This window comes from Oncorhynchus gorbuscha, linkage group LG15 (assembly GCF_021184085.1).
Source record: "Oncorhynchus gorbuscha isolate QuinsamMale2020 ecotype Even-year linkage group LG15, OgorEven_v1.0, whole genome shotgun sequence".
Lineage (NCBI taxonomy): Eukaryota > Metazoa > Chordata > Actinopteri > Salmoniformes > Salmonidae > Oncorhynchus > Oncorhynchus gorbuscha.
This window is the reverse complement of record NC_060187.1, coordinates 44,554,843-44,573,108: the sequence shown is the minus strand read 5'-3', so window position 1 is coordinate 44,573,108 and position 18,266 is coordinate 44,554,843. Positions and strand designations below refer to the sequence as shown.

General features: G+C 42.8%; 2 protein-coding genes across 2 annotated transcripts in view; one reads left to right on the top strand and one right to left on the bottom strand.

The window, feature by feature from the left end:
- Nucleotides 1-1,710: 1,710 nt before the first annotated feature.
- lg15h19orf25 (linkage group 15 C19orf25 homolog) lies at nucleotides 1,711-3,175 on the top strand. The gene is made up of 2 exons (XM_046301402.1): nucleotides 1,711-2,181; nucleotides 2,712-3,175. Exons 1-2 carry the CDS (start codon nucleotides 2,034-2,036, stop codon nucleotides 2,894-2,896), a joined length of 333 nt encoding a protein of 110 aa, XP_046157358.1. The 5' UTR covers nucleotides 1,711-2,033; the 3' UTR covers nucleotides 2,897-3,175.
- A 4,170-nt stretch (nucleotides 3,176-7,345) lies between these two features.
- The window catches only part of apc2 (APC regulator of WNT signaling pathway 2), a 42,276-nt gene continuing 31,355 nt past the window's right edge, over nucleotides 7,346-18,266 (bottom strand). Inside the window, exons 9-15 of the mRNA XM_046303145.1 lie at nucleotides 17,772-18,159; nucleotides 17,554-17,652; nucleotides 17,279-17,418; nucleotides 17,083-17,160; nucleotides 16,811-16,927; nucleotides 16,462-16,676; nucleotides 7,346-14,707 (exon numbers count right to left, since the gene is read on the bottom strand). Coding sequence (XP_046159101.1) covers nucleotides 9,103-14,707; nucleotides 16,462-16,676; nucleotides 16,811-16,927; nucleotides 17,083-17,160; nucleotides 17,279-17,418; nucleotides 17,554-17,652; nucleotides 17,772-18,159 — 6,642 coding nt within the window. The 3' untranslated portion in view covers nucleotides 7,346-9,102. The remainder of the gene's footprint in view (nucleotides 14,708-16,461; nucleotides 16,677-16,810; nucleotides 16,928-17,082; nucleotides 17,161-17,278; nucleotides 17,419-17,553; nucleotides 17,653-17,771; nucleotides 18,160-18,266) is intronic.

The window sequence follows — 18,266 nt, the reverse complement described above, 5'->3', positions numbered from 1 at the left end:
AATTGGAATTTCATCCTTCATTATATCTTCTCCCATTTTGGTGGCCTCAATTTTATGTTACTTTGTAACTGTAACATTGATAAGACTCCTGCAAATGTAACAGTTTTGCTTCCGTCCCTCTCCTCGCCCCAGGGACCCAAATCAACAACAGCCACCCTCAAAGCATCGTTACCCATCGCTCCACAAAAGCCACGGCCCTTGCAGGGCAAGGGGAACAACTACTTCAGGTTAACTAGCTAGCCATTTCACATTGGTTACACAAAATTATCTGCTTTTCATAGAGAAGTATTCTTAGCGTGGTCATTAATATATAAACATAATTGTTCCCCGCATAGGTATTTCATTTGGATCAATAAGGACATTTTGTATAGAAACAAGTCTTTATTTTTAAAGAACTGGTTCAATTATCATATCCTGCTGGTGAGTCAACTTTTTAATGCAGAAAGATTGTCACTCAATTATGAGGAATTTTTATCTCGTTACAATATCCCTGTAACACCTAGAGAGTTCGCCATAGTCTTTGATGCTATTCCATCTGGAACGCTCATGTTATTTAGAGGTGTAGCCAGACCTCACCTTCTTGACCTACCCTCGCTTAATCCAGTTCTCTCAAATAGGGAAAATATGTTTCTCCTTCCTCCCTCAGAACAACAGATCTATACGTGCTTTATTTCAAAGGGATATTGCCTTCATTCCTTATGTCACAAGTTACTGGAATACATTGGTCACTAATATCTGTTGGGAAAAAGTCTGGTTATTACCACACAAATACTTGCTTGTTAACAAGGTCAAAGAGGTCTCTTTCAGAATGATCCATAAGTATTACCCTGCAAATCATTACCCGAAGAACGTTTAAAAAAAAAGACATTAACATTGATTCTACTTTTGTTTTGAGCACCCAGAAACAGTTTCACATTTACTTTGGCATTGTCTACATGTAAAACAATTATGGAAAGATATTCAGTTTTATAATTGTTAATATTCTTGATGTACTTTTGTTTGTTATGGGTGAATGTGCTGCTTGGTTTCCTTAACCATAATAAAGATAAAAACAATTTTACTTCAAATATAATTGTGCTAATGGAAAAATGTCATATTCATAAATGTAAATTCACTAATAAATATAAGGAATTCGAGCAGTACAATAAGACCATTCCACATCCACAGAAAGTTGTTAAAAGAAGCACACATATGGATTGTTTTAAGGTCTTTGTATAATCTGTAATTTGTTGTACCCCCTAGCATGTTATCATTGTCTATGTATGTACTTCTTGTATGTATACAGAGTGTTCTACATTATATAAAATAAAATGAGCTCTAGAAAGAGCCAGAGTTCCCGAGTTGAAAGAACGTTCAAATCGATGTTTTCCAGTCGGAGCTTGTTTCTTTCTGAGTTCACAGTTGTTTTGACCGCAATGAAGTTGGCAGTACGAGAGTTTTGAACGCGGCATTTTGTTTGTCATAACTAGAAATTCGGAAATGTCCGACATTTCCTAGTTCAGAATAGCGCCTGAACTCGGCAAAAGCATTTTAGAGGAAAGTGCTCTAGTCGTCATGATTGGTTCAACTTCTAAATTGCACCAGGGCAATATATACAATTGAATGTATTATTATTATGAATTATTTTTTTTCTTGCTAAAAACATAGGATTAAAAATACAGCGAACAAGGTAAAAAAAATATATATATATATATATGAGCAATGACGTGTCCGTCTCACACTAATGACGTGTCAACTTCAGCTCTACGCACAATCCGTTGTTTAGCCTCTACCTTTGTAGCTAGCTATGAATATTGTTTCAAGTTATGTTGTATGTAGAGTTAGCGACGTTTGCCCGACAGCTTGGTGAACTTGCACCGTAGAAAGTATTCAGTTAGCTACCAACAGAGAAGTGGTACGTTTAGAAGACCCCGCAACACCATTGGCTTGCTTAGGAAATCAGACAACAGGACTCTGATGCAAACTGTTTCGTAGCTACATGTATAGACATACTATTCCACGGTATCATTATTCCATATAGTACGCTCTGCAGAATGAATATCAGCATGGGTGCCAAAAATAAGAAGCGAGTGGTACTTCCAAGTCGACCAGATCCGCCCACTGTGGAGCAAATTCTTGAGGACATCAACAGAGCCTTTTCGAATGATCCAGTCTTCAACGTCCTGGGAGATGGCAACCAAGGTACGCACTATGCGCCTTTGAATCCGGGTTGTATTCATTCGTCTGATTCCGTTGCAACATATTTTACAATGGAAGCAGTTTACTCCAAACGTAAATCGTTTTGCAACGAAAACGAGTTTCAATAGGACAAATTCGGTTAGGTCACTTCCCGTTTCGTTCCGTTTGCTCTGTTTGCTTCCGGTTAGTTCCTAAACGGCAAAGAATCCTACTATAATGAAAACACCCCAGTTCATCAGTCAAACAGATGGCAAGTCATTAAAGTTAGGCTCAGCGAAATTACGTTGCCACGAGTAGCACCAAAACCGCGAGGAAAGGTTGAACCTCGTGCTTCACAGTTTCGGAAATTTACCGACTGTTTACTTTCTGCATCTACATCATATCGCTGAGTCTACCTTTAAGTATCCTGTTCATTACCATGGTAGCCTGCCTTATTACTGTGAATTCAAACAGACACTTTCACTTTATTTCACCTAATGTAATGTTGAGTTTTAAACCTATAGAACTAAACTGGATGTTGTCCCTTTCCACAGATACCAAAAGGGGGTCCTCAGACAATGAAGCAGAGACAAAGTACCTTCAGAGCCGCAGGTATTTGGAGATGAACGAGCGGCTTCAGGAGGTTAGAGGTGAACTTGTGCAGCAGAGGGAGGAACTGTGGGTGGCCAAAGAGCAGTTGGAGAAGAGTGTGGCCGAGGTCAAAGGGAGAGCCCTCTGACCAGTCTTCCCTCAGGGCTGGGGGAGCACATTACCTCAACTTAAACAGATTCATCAGGAATTAACTTGGCTTCCTTGAGTCATGCCACCTCAATCTCGCAGAGGATGGTCTCATAGCAGAAAATAGAAATTGGACACAACAGATTGTTGTTCCGACTCATTGGAGTTTAAATGTGTCTCAATAAATTGGTGTGACTTTTCACTAAATGTTAAAGCAAATTAGTTGTGTATTGTCTACATGTTCTGTAATGACAATAAAATAATTATTTGTGAACAAATATAACTTGGTTTTTAATGTTCAATAACACTGACATGTGCAGGAGTCAGGCTACGGCTCATATGAATGTTATATTTGAACTTAAAGCTCATTATGTAGTTAATGCAATGATCAAGTACTTGTCAGTGTAGAGTATATATTTGTTTCTTAATTAGCTCAGAAAACTGTAAGTCTATGTTCACGTTTCATTGGCATGAATGCATGTTTAGTCGATATAATTGAAAGCTCATATTATATTGCTTTGATATAGTCAAGAAAAAGTCAAATGAAGCTTTAAGTCAGCCAGGAAAATTATACACGTCCACAATTTATTTGATGAGAAAATGTATTATGATGACTTTCATTCCTTGGCCTATATCACATGGTACCATTTGCCTATGGCCCTGTTTATACATGGCATGAGATTTCTTCTACCCCATATCTGATCTGCTATAATCCTTCTTTCCTTTCACCCCATGGTCCAACTTAATTTAGCCTATCCTAGTTGAAGCAAAGTGAGTAATATCAAAATGACACTGATCTCACAGGATACCTAATTGCTAATACAGTATTCCAGTTCCCGAGTCCTGGCTGATCTAAATCGGCTTTCTATTCCACCTTGGGAGGGGATTTCACTAGACTCTTTCCAGTGCTTTCAAGCATTGAATCTAACTTTACGTAATTTAATGCCAGGTATAAACAAGGTCTATGACTTTCATGGTGTACAACCTTGGATCTTTTAATCTGATTCGTAACATACATTATACAACATTTCCGTTGTAAGAACCTTTACAAAAGATTTAAAGAATACTGTCTTGATCTTTGACAACTTTCCTATGTACTCCATTGTCACTACTAGTCTTTAAGGGCTGTTTATACATTATCAATGGCAATTGTGACAAAGGGGCTTGGTTAATTGCATTACTCAAATGCTTTGGAAATGTTACCTGACTCAATTTAACATTGTACATTAAATGAGAATAAACAGCTCTTAAATTCCATGGAAATCACGCCAGATTAGTTTCATTTCTGTCAAGCACTTCTCTCAATCGAATTGTCTTGGTTACATCTCTTAAGAGAACATATGAACAGGTGATGTTACAACTACAGAGAATATGCATTTTTATTTCTAAGGTCTTTATAATTGAGTTCGTTGACCTATCACTACTGACAGCAAGACGTTTAAGCGGATATTAACACCTTTCTGTAAATATTTCTACAGAATAATTTCTGTATGTGTACTCTTGTGTAGAACCCAACAGTTGTTTCTTAACGATCATCATCCACCATCACACCATATTGTACAGTACCTGCTCTCTGATTACTTTAAGTGATTCTAGAGGCGAACACATATGTCATAGCATTCAATAGACAAAGGCATTTACAGCTATTATGTTGAAATACAGTCATTCAGACTGTTCATCTACAATTAGAATCAATGAGCATGGCATATTCTCACTACCACTTGATCCAGAATGGAGATGGACAAGAAATGCATGTTTGTTTCCATGGCTGGTTATTTTATGTTGGTCTTTATAAATAAGGAAGAATGCCACTGAGGAGAAGTTAATTTTAGTTCAACATCTACAATATTAACATGTGTAATACAGGTGTATTTGGCATGCTGTAAGGAGCAACACAGAGTTGTTTTTGCTCACTGGGAAGCTTATAGAGTTCTACTGCATGTCTGCACCAATGTTCCCTCAATTTTTTGGTGCGCTGCGCAAATCAAATTTGAGGTCTTGTGAACGGAAACTTGAATGTTGTGAGAATTTTGTCCAACTTCCGGCGTGTGTTTACAGTTTTAGACAGTAACCAATAGGGTATTGTGGCAATTTAAAAAAAAATGCCTATTTAAAAAAAAAGCATTCCTAACCATCTTAAATAAACATGCCCCATTCAAGAAATTTAGAACCAGGAACAGATATAGCCCTTGGTTCTCCCCAGACCTGACTGCCCTTAACCAACACAAAAACATCCTATGGCGTTCTGTATTAGCATCGAACAGCCCCCGTGATATGCAGCTGTTCAGGGAAGCTAGAAACCATTATACACAGGCAGTTAGAAAAGCCAAGGCTAGCTTTTTCAAGCAGAAATTTGCTTCCTGCAGCACTAACTCAAAAAAAGTTCTGGGACACTGTAAAGTCCATGGAGAATAAGAACACCTCCTCCCAGCTGCCCACTGCACTGAAGATAGGAAACGCTGTCACCACTGATAAATCCATCACAATTGAGAATTTCAATAAGCATTTTTCTACGGCTGGCCATGCTTTCCACCTGGCTACTCCTACCCCGGTCAACAGCACTGCACCCCCCACAGCAATTCGCCCAAGCCTTCCCCATTTTTCCTTCTCCCAAATCCGTTCAGCTGATGTTCTGAAAGAGCTGCAAAATCTGGACCCCTACAAATCAGCCGGGCTAGACAATCTGGACCCTTTCTTTCTAAAATTATCTGCCGGAATTGTTGCCACCCGTATTACTAGCCTGTTCAACCTCTTTCGTGTCGTCTGAGATTCCCAAAGATTGGAAAGCAGCTGCGGTCATCCCCCTCTTCAAAGGGGGGGACACTCTTGACCCAAACTGCTACAGACCTATATCTATCCTACCATGCCTTTCTAAGGTCTTCGAAAGCCAAGTCAACAAACAGATTACCGACCATTTCGAATCTCACCATACCTTCTCTGCTATGAAATCTGGTTTCAGAGCTAGTCATGGGTGCACCTCAGCCACGCTCAAGGTCCTAAACGATATCTTAACCGCCATCGATAAGAAACATTACTGTGCAGCCGTATTCATTGATCTGGCCAAGGCTTTCGACTCTGTCAATCACCACATCCTCATCGGCAGACTCGACAGCCTTGGTTTCTCAAATGATTGCCTCGCCTGGTTCACCAACTACTTCTCTGATAGAGTTCAGTGTGTCAAATCGGAGGGTCTGCTGTCCGGACCTCTGGCAGTCTCTATGGGGGTGCCACAGGGTTAAATTTTTGGACCGACTCTCTTCTCTGTATACATCAATGATGTCGCTCTTGTTGCTGATGAGTCTCTGATCCACCTCTACGCAGACGACACCATTCTGTATACTTCTGGCCCTTCTTTGGACACTGTTAACAACCCTCCAGGCAAGCTTCAATGCCATACAACTCTCCTTCCATGGCCTCCAATTGCTCTTAAATACAAGTAAAACTAAATGCATGCTCTTCAACCGATCGCTACCTGCACCTACCCGCCTGTCCAACATCACTACTCTGGACGGCTTTGACTTAGAATACGTGGACAACTACAAATACTTAGGTGTCAGGTTAGACTGTAAACTCTCCTTCCAGACCCATATCAAACATCTCCAATCCAAAGTTAAATCTAGAATTGGCTTCCTATTTCACAACAAAGCATCCTTCACTCATGCTGCCAAACATACCCTTGTAAAACTGACCATCCTACCAATCCTCGACTTTGGCAATGTCATTTACAAAATAGCCTCCAATACCCTACTCGACAAATTGGATGCAGTCTATCACAGTGCAATCCGTTTTGTAACCAAAGCCCCATATACTACCCACCATTGCTACCTGTACGCTCTCGTTGGCTGGCCCTCGCTTCATACTCGTCGCCAAACCCACTGGCTCCATGTCATCTACAAGACCCTGCTAGGTAAAGTCCCCCCTTATCTCAGCTCGCTGGTCACCATAGCATCTCCCACCTGTAGCACACACTCCAGCAGGTATATCTCTAGAGTCACCCCCAAAACCAATTCTTTCTTTGGCCGCCTCTCCTTCCAGTTCTCTGCTGCCAATGACTGGAACGAACTACAAAAATCTCTGAAACTGGAAACACTTATCTCCCTCACTAGCTTTAAGCACCAACTGTCAGAGCAGCTCACAGATTACTGCACCTGTACATAGCCCACCTATAATTTAGCCCAAACAATTACCTCTTTCCCTACTGCATTTAATTAATTAATTAATTTTGCTCCTTTGCACCCCATGATTTTTATTTCTACTTTGCACATTCTTCCATTGCAAATCTACCATTCCAGTGTTTTTACTTGCTATATTGTATTTACTTCGCCACCATGGCTTTTTTTGCCCTTACCTCCCTTATCTCACCTCATTTGCTCACATCGTATATAGACTTGTTTATACTGTATTATTGACTGTATGTTTGTTTTACTCCATGTGTAACTCTGTCGTTGTATGTGGCGAACTGCTTTGCTTCATCTTGGCCAGGTCGCAATTGTAAATGAGAACTTGTTCTCAACTTGCCTACCTGGTTAAATAAAGGTGAAATAAATTAAATTAAAATAATGTAGGCCTACCAACAAAACGAATGGAGCAAATCCCATAACATTCACATGGAAATAGCTTTTGATTTCTATGAAATAGCCTACAGTAGCCTATAGGTGGTGTTCAATGCAGGCCTACATTGCATGAGTCTTTTAAAAACGTTTTTACATTATGAAGGGCTTGACATTAATTCATTATTTTTAAAACTTATTCTGTAACACCATGGGTAAAACAAATGGCATTGTATAGTATTATATGATGCAAGAAACCACTTTACAAAATTCAATTAATTATTATTACCATACAGCGAATTAGACAATGTAGGCTACCCCTCTTCCTATTGGTTTATGTGCATATTCACGCCTGTCTCAAAATACAACACTGCCCCTTTAATTAAGACACTAGCTTTTTACTGGCTTTTCAACGAGCTTGAAATGTAGCCTACACGTTTTGTGCTATTGTATGAAGCAGTAACTCTCCATTGCTGACCTATACTTATCTAGAACTGGGCTAATAACTTGCTATCTAGCAAAGAATATCAACAAATGTCCACACGCGCGGCTCTGATCTGAAAAGCGCATTCACTTTTATTCAGATCGTGGGCTACACCCGCAAATATAATTCTTCTCCGTTGCGCTCTGGCTCTGCCTACAACAAAATAACAGACTAAATCTTGCAAAGGTGGATTTGTTTTTTTTGCATTAAAAATGTCCTGATATAATGTTGATTCGATCACAGAAAATGTTGCTATATATAATGTGAACTCAGTGAAGTTCAAACTCTTGAATCTCTGAGCCATCTGGCTTTTTTTTCTGCGTGGCAGTCCTGGAGTAGGTGCACGGCTGCGCATGCGCTCAATTTTGAGGGAACATTGGTCTGCATGCATTTACAATACCGCTTCTAAAACAGAATACAGTTAACATAGTGTTCCAGCAGTGCTGATTATTTAACGTTAACTATTGGCAATAATAATTCCTGCAGTGGTTCTAAAGTGAAGGCTGACAGTGTCGTATCCTCAGTAGTAAATAGTGTGGCGAAGGCAAAGCAGTAACATGTGGGTACATAGTAAATACTTTACATAATATTATGTCCATATTTTGATGTATTTCAACAGTCTTTTTCAAATGAGTTTGGAGCCACAGTAGTACTTTTTCAAAAACACACAAGTCTTCCAGCTGGGTTTTCACTCAATGATTTGCATATTGTTTTTCAATAATGGTTGTTCCTTCATTTTGATGATGGTGCTGTATGTCTTGAAATCCACAGACAATTGTATTTTTTTCCTATGTTGTCATGTCTACACTAATCTTCTAACAAGCAATGGTTTATATACAAATACAAAAAGTACAAAAATGTGCATTTTGTACGAGATTAGGCTACTCCCCGTAACTCCTCTCTAAATATAGGATAGTGTTATTCTATCCAATGAAGTCCTGTCTTAATGTATACATCCAACTTGTATGAATGACATGTGGGATCAGATGATTTGAAATGACGAGTGTTCTTTTTTGAAGACATGTTTCTGATGCAGTGAGGAAAAAGAAGGTTCAATACCCGAGGTAAAAGGATTGATATACACAAGTATTTGTGTTAGTTTCAATCAGGAACACAGTAGGATTTTTCTCATCTCAATTGTACAGAATTACATACGGTACTACGTAGTAGGTACTAGGCTTCAGATTTTTCACATGACTTCTCATTGATTGTTGTTGCTTGGCTCTGTGCATCTTGCAGGCAGCAGGCCATGGGGCTGGGTATGTAGTTGAATGGGGTGACCCGAACTGCCTTGCTGGGGGAGCTCTGACGGAAATGGCCGACGCCGCCTGTGTGAGTTTCCACAGAGTGAGCGTTTCCAGAGGATGCTGTGCTGTAACTCTTTAGGGATCCATCAGAGTCTCCATCTTGGCCGGAGCCAATGCTGATCTTTCTAAGGAGGGCTAGTCTCGCTGCCTCCTCTGAGATGATTGGAGCTGTCTCAACAGTTGGAGAGGTGCTTGAGTTGGTCTTGTTGGACGAGAAATCCTCTGTTTGGACTGTAGCGTCGCTCGTCTTTCTTGACTTTAGTAAAATGGTCGGCAGTTTCCTTGGCAGTGCCGGTGGTTTTGGTTTTGGCCCTTCAGGAACAGGCAACAGAGGCAATGCAGTAGATGGCAGAGTGCTCTTCAAGATTTGAGGCACATCCTCATCCCGAATCCTCCTCCAGGTGACTCTGTCATTGAGGTGTGATCCAGTTCTCTGCTGCTTCTTCTTTGTATCGTCCTCACTCTTGGCTCGCCCACTTGAGTCGGAGGACGAGGAGCGGAGCGAGGAGCGGCTGGTTACTCTGCTTAGTATGTTTATGCTGGGCGATGAGGAATGGCGCTTGATGTTGTCTCTTGCCTGTTGCTTGGTTGCGGAGACGTTTCTCGGCGGCACCCTGCAGGGACTCTCTGAGCTGGTTCTCCTGGCTGGACACCTCGTTGAGAGGTCTCGGTCACTAGAGCAGGCTCTGGACAGAGTCACAGTCTGCCTTTGAAGCCCCTGCTCCTGCCTTGGCTCTTGCCTTTGCCCGGGGCCCTTTCCTTGCATTCTTCTTGGTCCCTGAGCAACTGCCTTTAGCTCTTGGCATCGGGATGAGCATAGGAAGACTGCAGGAGCACCTGGAATTGCTTTTCTGGGCGATGCGTGCTGCGAGGTAGGCACAGAGCGTGAGGACGAAATGTCACGTCTCATCCTTGTCTTTGATTCCTTGATAAAGGTCAATTGCCTCAGGAACCCATTGCGGTCAGACTCGCTGCTGCTTGAATGGGTAGATGTCATGCGGACTAAGTCAAAACGATTGGCTGGAGGGATTATTTTTCCAGCCACCTGACTGTTTTGTCTGCTGATACTTGTGGGTTGGTTGGTTACCAATGGCGATAGAGTTCTGGACTGTCTTGCTGCATTCTGCATGAAGGGTATTCGGACGGGTGACTTCTGTGTTTTGTGTCCTGGAGGTATTGGGCTCTGATTTGAAGGAACAGTGGAACGTCCCTTCCTTTCAGGTGGACTACTTGCTGGTGTGTTATCTTTTTTGGGAACAGATTTACTTGTTTGTGAGGGAGAGATTATTTTCTTCTGTGACTGTCTCGATGGAGTAGAGCTTTGAGATGATCCAGAGGATGAGCTCTTTGGTATCCTCGGAGGTGGGGTTGAGCTTCTTTTCGGTAAACACCACTGTGTGGAGTCCAGGGGTTGTCCCAAACGGTGGAGACTCTTTGACCTCTGTTGAGCAAGGTTTGGATTCTTTGGAGCATCTGTTTTGGGGGATTCTTTATTAGGAGGCGGCCTTTGCGAAAGATTTGTCTCTTTCTTAGGCGTGTATGTCACTGTTCTACCTCTGAAGACCACTGGTAGATTTGGAACTGGTTTACGTTGGTTAAAGTCCAGTGGTTTGTTTGCTTTTTTGTCTTTAAAGATCTTCTTTTCTTTAGGCGTAAAGCTAGATCCAGACATGAATGAGAGGACAGATTCAGTCTCTTCAGAGGAATGTTCTTGAGACTTTGATGCTTGTAACCTTGTGACAACAGAATTAGCTCCTTCTTGTATTACTCTCCATTCAACACTGTTGAGGTCTGAGTCTTTATCAGATGCTATATCGTCACTGTCAAAGTCTTGTTCGTTGTTCCATCCACCGGACACTTTCTGCATGTCGTTTCTTTGTTTCTGCTTCTTCTCTGCTTTCTTTCTTGCAGATAGCTTCTTCCTCTGCTTGGGCATTGCAGATGTTATGCATTTTTGCAGAAGATCATCCTCTGAATCCATACTGACTGAGCTTGGTGAGCTTTGTTCCTCATACTGATTGTGGATGTGCATTGGTCTTGTTTGTTGGACCTGGTTAGATATCTTGTTGTGTTTGTTTTTCACCCATACTTGCTGGGATTTTGATTGGTGTTCCTCAAATTCTGCATCACTCAAAGAGCTAAGAGATGAACTAAGAGAGTAACATGGGGGTGTTTCCTCCATGATTAGTTTGTGCTTGATCCTATTAAAGCCTTTGGGTCTTGTCTGGGAATTGTCAATCCGACCAATATTAGTCATACTTCGGGAGAGAGTGTTTCTGCTGGACTCTCTCATCTGTTTTCTCCCTGTCCTTTTCATCACTCCCTCCTCTTTGTCTGTCTGGTCATCATTCAAGCAGTAAATGGCTTCCCCTGTAGGTGTTGGATGGGTTGGATGGGGCATGGACTGAAAAGTCTTATTTCTCTCTAGTGCTCTCTGATTTTGGTTCCCTTCTGTGTTTTGCTTTATGATAGGTAGATCCAGTTTCCTTGTCAGGACCTGTCCCTGCTTTTGTCTTTGTTGATTGGGTGATTGATCACGGTTTCTCTGATTAGCCACTCTATCAGCAACTTCTTTGCTCTGCATCAGTACTCTTTGAGTGGGAATGACATGTTTGATTGACCTGCTCATTTGATTGACTGGTATGTCAGGCTGACTGGTAATTTTAGTGGGTTTGTGGAAGTGCGAGAAAACCCGAAGGTCTTCAATTCTCTTTGCCTCTTGATCCAACAATTCCTGTTTGTTCATACTTCTAACCCTCCAATCTTTTGCCCCCTTGTCCCTCACTGGATACTGAAGTGTTTCGTCACTTAACGATGTCGTGCTGGAAAAGTTGACAGGGGTGCCCTCGGCAGAATCAGTGTATGATGAATCATCAAGATATAAGTCCTTTTGTTGCATCACAATCCTTCTCCCTGAGCACATTTGATTGGCATTGCTAGGAACCATCATATAAACAGGTATAGGTTTTCGGGTTTGTGAGTTTAGAACATGTGTGGGTAAGGTGGAGATCAAGGAGGGCATTACTTTCCTGAACTTGGAGGGCATTGCTGAATTGATGCATTCTTTGAGAATTTCTATATCATCATCTGAATTGCCCTCACTATATCTCTCCCCTTGGTCCATAAAAGAAGGATGCTCATTGTCACCTCTATCTCCATGAGCCCTTGGGAATGATGGATTGTTGTCCTTTTGCTGGAGTAAGGGAGTCAATTTCAGTTCCACATCCTTCTGAATGTAGTGCTCATGAAGAGGTAGAGCACTCAAACTGGAGGCACATGAAAAGTTCTCTGTGGGTTTTTCTACTGTAAAATAGATCATGGTCTCCAAATCTGGAGGTAAGTTGATCCTTTCCTTAAAGTCTGCAACTTCCATGAACTTGCGTAAGCTGCTTTCCCACTGCCCTGCTGTCCCAGCATTTTGGGTTTCTGGTCCATTTGATTCAGCAAAGCATGGGGTTTTGCTTCGACTGGGGGGCATGGTTTGCCCTGGACTGTCAGGAAGATCACTTGGACTTATGGTTCCACTGATCATTCCGCTGCATGGATCACTAAGTATGGAGCTGGCAATTGAATGAGACTCAAAGCTACCCAGTGAGCTGACGGAGCTACAACGGCTCATCACAAGTGGGGTCTCATGGATGTAATTCTCTGATGAACTTGAAGGTGATCTGTCCTCAAGTATGCCTGGTGATACACCCCTGAGGAACACCTTTTCACGTTTGGTGGGGCAGGGAATTTCAATAGGATCAGACCCAATGCTCAGACAGGTTTTTGAATCAGTGACTAGCAGTTGGCTATCACTTAAATCCTCCAGGGTCTCATTCTCCTCCTCCCCATTGACCAGATCCCCATCTTCCATTTCAATGATCTCAAGTGATGAGTCACTCTCCAACTCATTTTCACTTTGACTCTGTCCGTCAAGAGCTCCATCACCAGAGGAGAGGGAGGACAGGGAACTGCAACGGGAGAAACAGATTGGGGTGTTCTCCACTGAATACTTCTGCAGTGTCTCCATTGGGCCAATGGTTGGACTTCTAGCAGAGCTCATTGGAGAAAACTTGCCTAAACTCCCTCCAGTCATCACAGTTGGGACCCAGGCTTGTCTCCTCATTGCTTGAGCTGCCTGCACATTGATGGCACTTTTTGCAACACCAAACTTGGAGACACTTTGAATTAGAGGGACATGTTGGTAGGAAGGGGACAGCTTTATGGAAGTCATGCTGACATCAGAAGAGAGTTTAGTTGTTGCACTAGCTGGTGTTTGTGGGGGCAGCTCTTGGCTCTTCTCTGTTTCTGTGCTATTTAGTTCAAGCAATTGAACCTCTTTGTTGTCCACAGAATCTCTCTCTGGCACATCGATCGGACTTGTCGCATTGAGAACATGAGCTCTGATGTTAAGATATTCTTGATGGGCCAACTTAAGATCAAGCTTGTTAGGTCGTCTTTGAGCTGTTGCTGATCTCGCTGAGGGCCTAATCTGGTCCTTGCTACCACAATAGCCATCACTGGTACTGCCACTGTTGAGACTGTCAGTGGACAAACTTGCATGGGTGGTTTTGAGACGTAAGAGAGCATAGGCTCTGTTTAGACGTTCCCTGTTTGCAAAGTTGCTGGTATCAGAGAGGCGGCAGGGGGAGCATGACTTGGCCCGGGCCTCATGGAGTTCATCTGATCCATAAGGCCAGTCTGCAAAATGGTCCTCTGAGCTAAGGCTGAAGCTGTCCTCCGAAGATGTATGCATGGTAATGTCCTCCACAAGCTTATCAATCTTGGCCACAGTGTTGGTGATCTTTTTTGCTAATTTTCCTGCTGCAACAGACACCTCGTCTTCTGGAGGCGCGGGCCTCTTATCCTCTGTCTGTGGTGGCTCCACGTCTCTCTCCGGTTCACTGTCCTTCTTGCGAGGCTGGTTTTGAAGAAAGTTGGAATTGGTCAGGAACATGGAGAGCATGGAGAAGCTCCCTGTATCTAGACTACTGGAGACATTAGGGGCCTCATCATCGTCAAAGCAGCCTGAGTCAGATGCATAATCCTTTGCCAGGCTCTCGATATGGCGCAGCGGCTTGTTAATGCTTGGATGCTTGGGGCTGCTTTGTTTTTCAATGGAATCAAATGTTTCAGCAAGGTGCTTTGCATCTAGCTCAGCCTCCAGTGCTTTCTGCTTCCTCATGTAGAGCGAGGGCATGCAGGAACCAGGGGATATGACCGCAGCATCCTTATACTTGAGGGGCCGATTTGTGAGCAGGTTCCGTAAAGCTGCGGCACTTCCCATGGCTATCATTTTGTGCTTGGAGTGGATGAGGTTGCGCAGCATGCTGACTGCTCCCAGGTCCCACAGCAGCTCCTGGTCCTTGGGACTGCGGGCAGAGAGATTCCAGAGGGTCCCACAAGCGTTACTCACAATCGTCAGGCTGTGAGAGCGCAGGTGCTGAAGCAGCGTTTGGAGGCAGTTGTGGTCCCTGAGGATTTGCCTGAATTGAAAGAGAAAAAACATATTAGAATTAATTTTGTGGTTATTTACAGTTGAAGTCGGAAGTTTACATACACTCAGGTTGGAGTCATTAAAACTCATTTTCCAACCACTCCACAAATGTCTTGTTAACAAATTATAGTTTTGGCAAGTCGGTTAGGACATCTATTTTGTGCATGACACAAGTACATTTTCTAACAATTGTTTACAGACAGATTATTTCACCTATAATTCACTGTATCACAATTCCAGTGGGTCAGAAGTTTACATACACTAAGGAGAATGTGCCTTTAAGCAGCTTGGAAAATTCCAGAAAAAGATGTCATGGCTTTAGAAGCTTCTGATAGGCTAATTGACATCATTTGAGTCAATTGGAGGTGTACCTGTGGATGTATTTCAAGGCCTACCTTCAAACCCAGTGCCTCTTTGCTTGACATCATGGGAAAATCAAAATAAATCAGCCAAGACCTCAGAAAAACAATTGGAGAACTCCACAAGTCTGGTTCATCCTTGGGAGAAATTTCCAAACGCCTGAAGGTACCACGTTCATCTGTACAAACAACAGTACGCAAGTATAAACACCATGAGACCATGCAGCCGTCATACCGCTCAGGAAGGAGACGTGTTCAGTGTCCTAGAGATGAACGTACTTTGGTGCGAAAAGTGCAAATCAATCCCAGAACAACAGCAAAGGACCTTGTGAAGATGCTGGAGGAAACGGGTAAAAAAGTATCTACATCCACAGTAAAACGAGTCCTATATTGACGTAACCTGAAAAGCCGCTCAGCAAGGCAGAAGCCACTGCCATTAAAAAAAACAGATTACGGTTTGCAACTGCACGTGGGGACAAAGATCTTACTTTTTGGAGAAATGTCCTCTGGTCTGATGAAACAAAAATATAACTGTTTGGTCATAATGACCATCTTTATCTTTGGAGGAAAAAGGGGGAGGCTTGCAAGCCGAAGAACACCATCCCAACCGTGAAGCACACCATCCCAACCGTGAAGCACGGGGATGGCAGCATTATGTTGTGAGGGGTGCTTTGCTGCAGGAGGGACTGATGCACTTCACAAAATAGATGGCGTCATGAAGAAGGGAAAGTTTGTGGGTATATTGAAGCAACATCTCAAGACATCAGTCAGGAAGTTAAAGCTTGGTCGCAAATGGGTCTTCCAAATGGACAATGACCCCAAGCATACTTCCAAAGTTATGGCTTAAGGACAACAAAGTCAAGGTATTGGAGTGGCCACTACAAAGCCCTGACCTAAATCCCATAGAAAATGTTTGGGCAGAACTGAAAAAGCGTGTGCGAGCAAGAAGGCCTTACAATCCTGACTCAGTTACACCAGCTCTGTCAGGAGGAATTGGCCAAAATTCACCCAACTTATTGTGGGAAGCTTGTGGAAGGCTACCCGAAACGTTTGACCCAAGTTTTTAAACAATTTTAAGGCAATGCAATACTAATTGAATGTATGTCAACTTCTGACCCACTGGGAATGTGATGAAAGAAATAAAAGCTAAAATAAATCATTCTCTCTACTATTATTCAGACATTTCACATTCTTAAAATAAAGTGGTGATCCTAATTTACCTAAAACAGGGAATATTTTTACTGGGATTAAATGTCAGGAATTGTGAAAAACTGAATTTAAATGTATTTGGCTAAGGTGTATGTAAACTTCCGACTTCAACTCTATGGCAATAATTATTAAACTGTTGCACTGATATACAGTAGAATTCAATTCAAGTAAATACCTGTAATCATCCCGTGTGGCCACAAGACTGGAAACATTGCGCAGGATGCCACCTCCACTCTCGATGATTGCCAGTGAGTTGGTCTGACATCTGTAGGTGAGGGTGCTGACCAAGAAGCCCAGAGCCCCATCTACTGAGCAAATGGCTACCTTGTTCTCAGGACTGTGTGCTGACAGGTTCCACAGAGCGCTGAGGAGGCTTTTCAACGTGGATTCCTAAAATGGGATTTTACATTTACATTGCATTAGAGATTAGAATTGTGCAGATATTTTTCCATTGTTTCCTTTGGTTATTGCTTTGGTTTAAATTGCCACCATGCATCGATGACATTATCTCGGTGTGATCTTACTTTTGTGGCTTGAAGAGCACAGGTTATCAATCCTGTTACACTCCCTATGTCCCTAAGGACCCTCTTGCTGTTGATGTCTGCACGCCATGACAGATTTCTCAGAATACTAGACACTACCTGTGAGGGGAAAAATAGATATCTCTTTAGCCATGTGGTACTGGAAACATTGACTTAAACCACGGAAACTGAAAAGAGTAATGTCTCGTGGTTCGGAAATGTTGACAAAAAATTAAAACTCTCAAGTAGTTAGGATAGTAGTAACCATGTTGTACCTGATGTAGTTCCTCACTATCAGATGCAAGTTGGGCAACAATGGCCTGCAGGCAGCTTTTCTTTGTGCAGAGAGTGGCCTGTGTAAAAGAGAGGTCAGACAGGAGTCATTTATCTTGAATAAAAAAATATTCTTAACAATTGGGATAAATATGTATCCCTCTCAGTTGTTTTAATGCTTTTCTCATGATACATGACCTTGTTGACGACATCTCCGAACGTGAGGTTTGTCAGCGCCATGCCTGCGTAGCGTCGAAGCGCCATATTGATGGGATCGTTCTTCATTCCGTACAGCTCCTGGTCCAAGTGCATTAGCTCTGCGACTACCTGCAACCCCCCTAAACAGAGACACCCCAGCCATGCACATCACAAACTGAACAATCACTTCATTCACATATAATATTTGTCAGTAAGGTTTATGCTTTATCATCTTTGCTGGAAGTATATTTCCCATTGACATGTTGTTCACTAACCTAGTTCATTCATGGCTTGTCGGTATTCCTCCTCAAAGGAGAGCTTCATGACAGCACACATGGCCTGGCAGATCTGGGGCTCCAATGTCTCAGGGATGTCTGAATACAACACAGACAAGTACAGCTGGAATTACTTTCACATTCACAGTATAATCCACAGTGTGCTATAGAGATGGCATTAATCGTCTAAAATAATCCTGCTTCCCTCCACTACTAACCTGTGGTTGTAGTACCTCCGGGGGAGGGCCTCCCCACGTGGCTCTCGATCCAGTCCCAGCCGCTGTCACAGTGCGAGCGGATCTGCTCCAGCACGTGCAGCACCCTCATCTCCCGCCGGGCTTGGCCCTCGTCTGGCTGGGAGTACACTATGTTGTGCAGGGCAGCGCTGGCTCTGGATCGGGCCTCCCGGCTGCACCCTGTACTTCCATCCGCCTCTCCGGCGCCCCCTGGGCCGTCGTGAAGGATCTGCACCAGCAGGGGTACACACCCTGACTTGCGCATGGCGATGCAGCTGTCTTGGGAGCTGGACATGGTCAGCAGAGTGCGGGACATCTCCTCCCTGTCCCGGTTGGCCAACATGGAGAGCAGCCAGAACACCATCTCCACCTAATCCAGATAAAATACAAAATGGCCGTGGTGAGTACGTATTTAATTCACCTTAATTTTTACTTTTGTATTTTAAATACTTGTATTTTACTACAATATTTTACAAC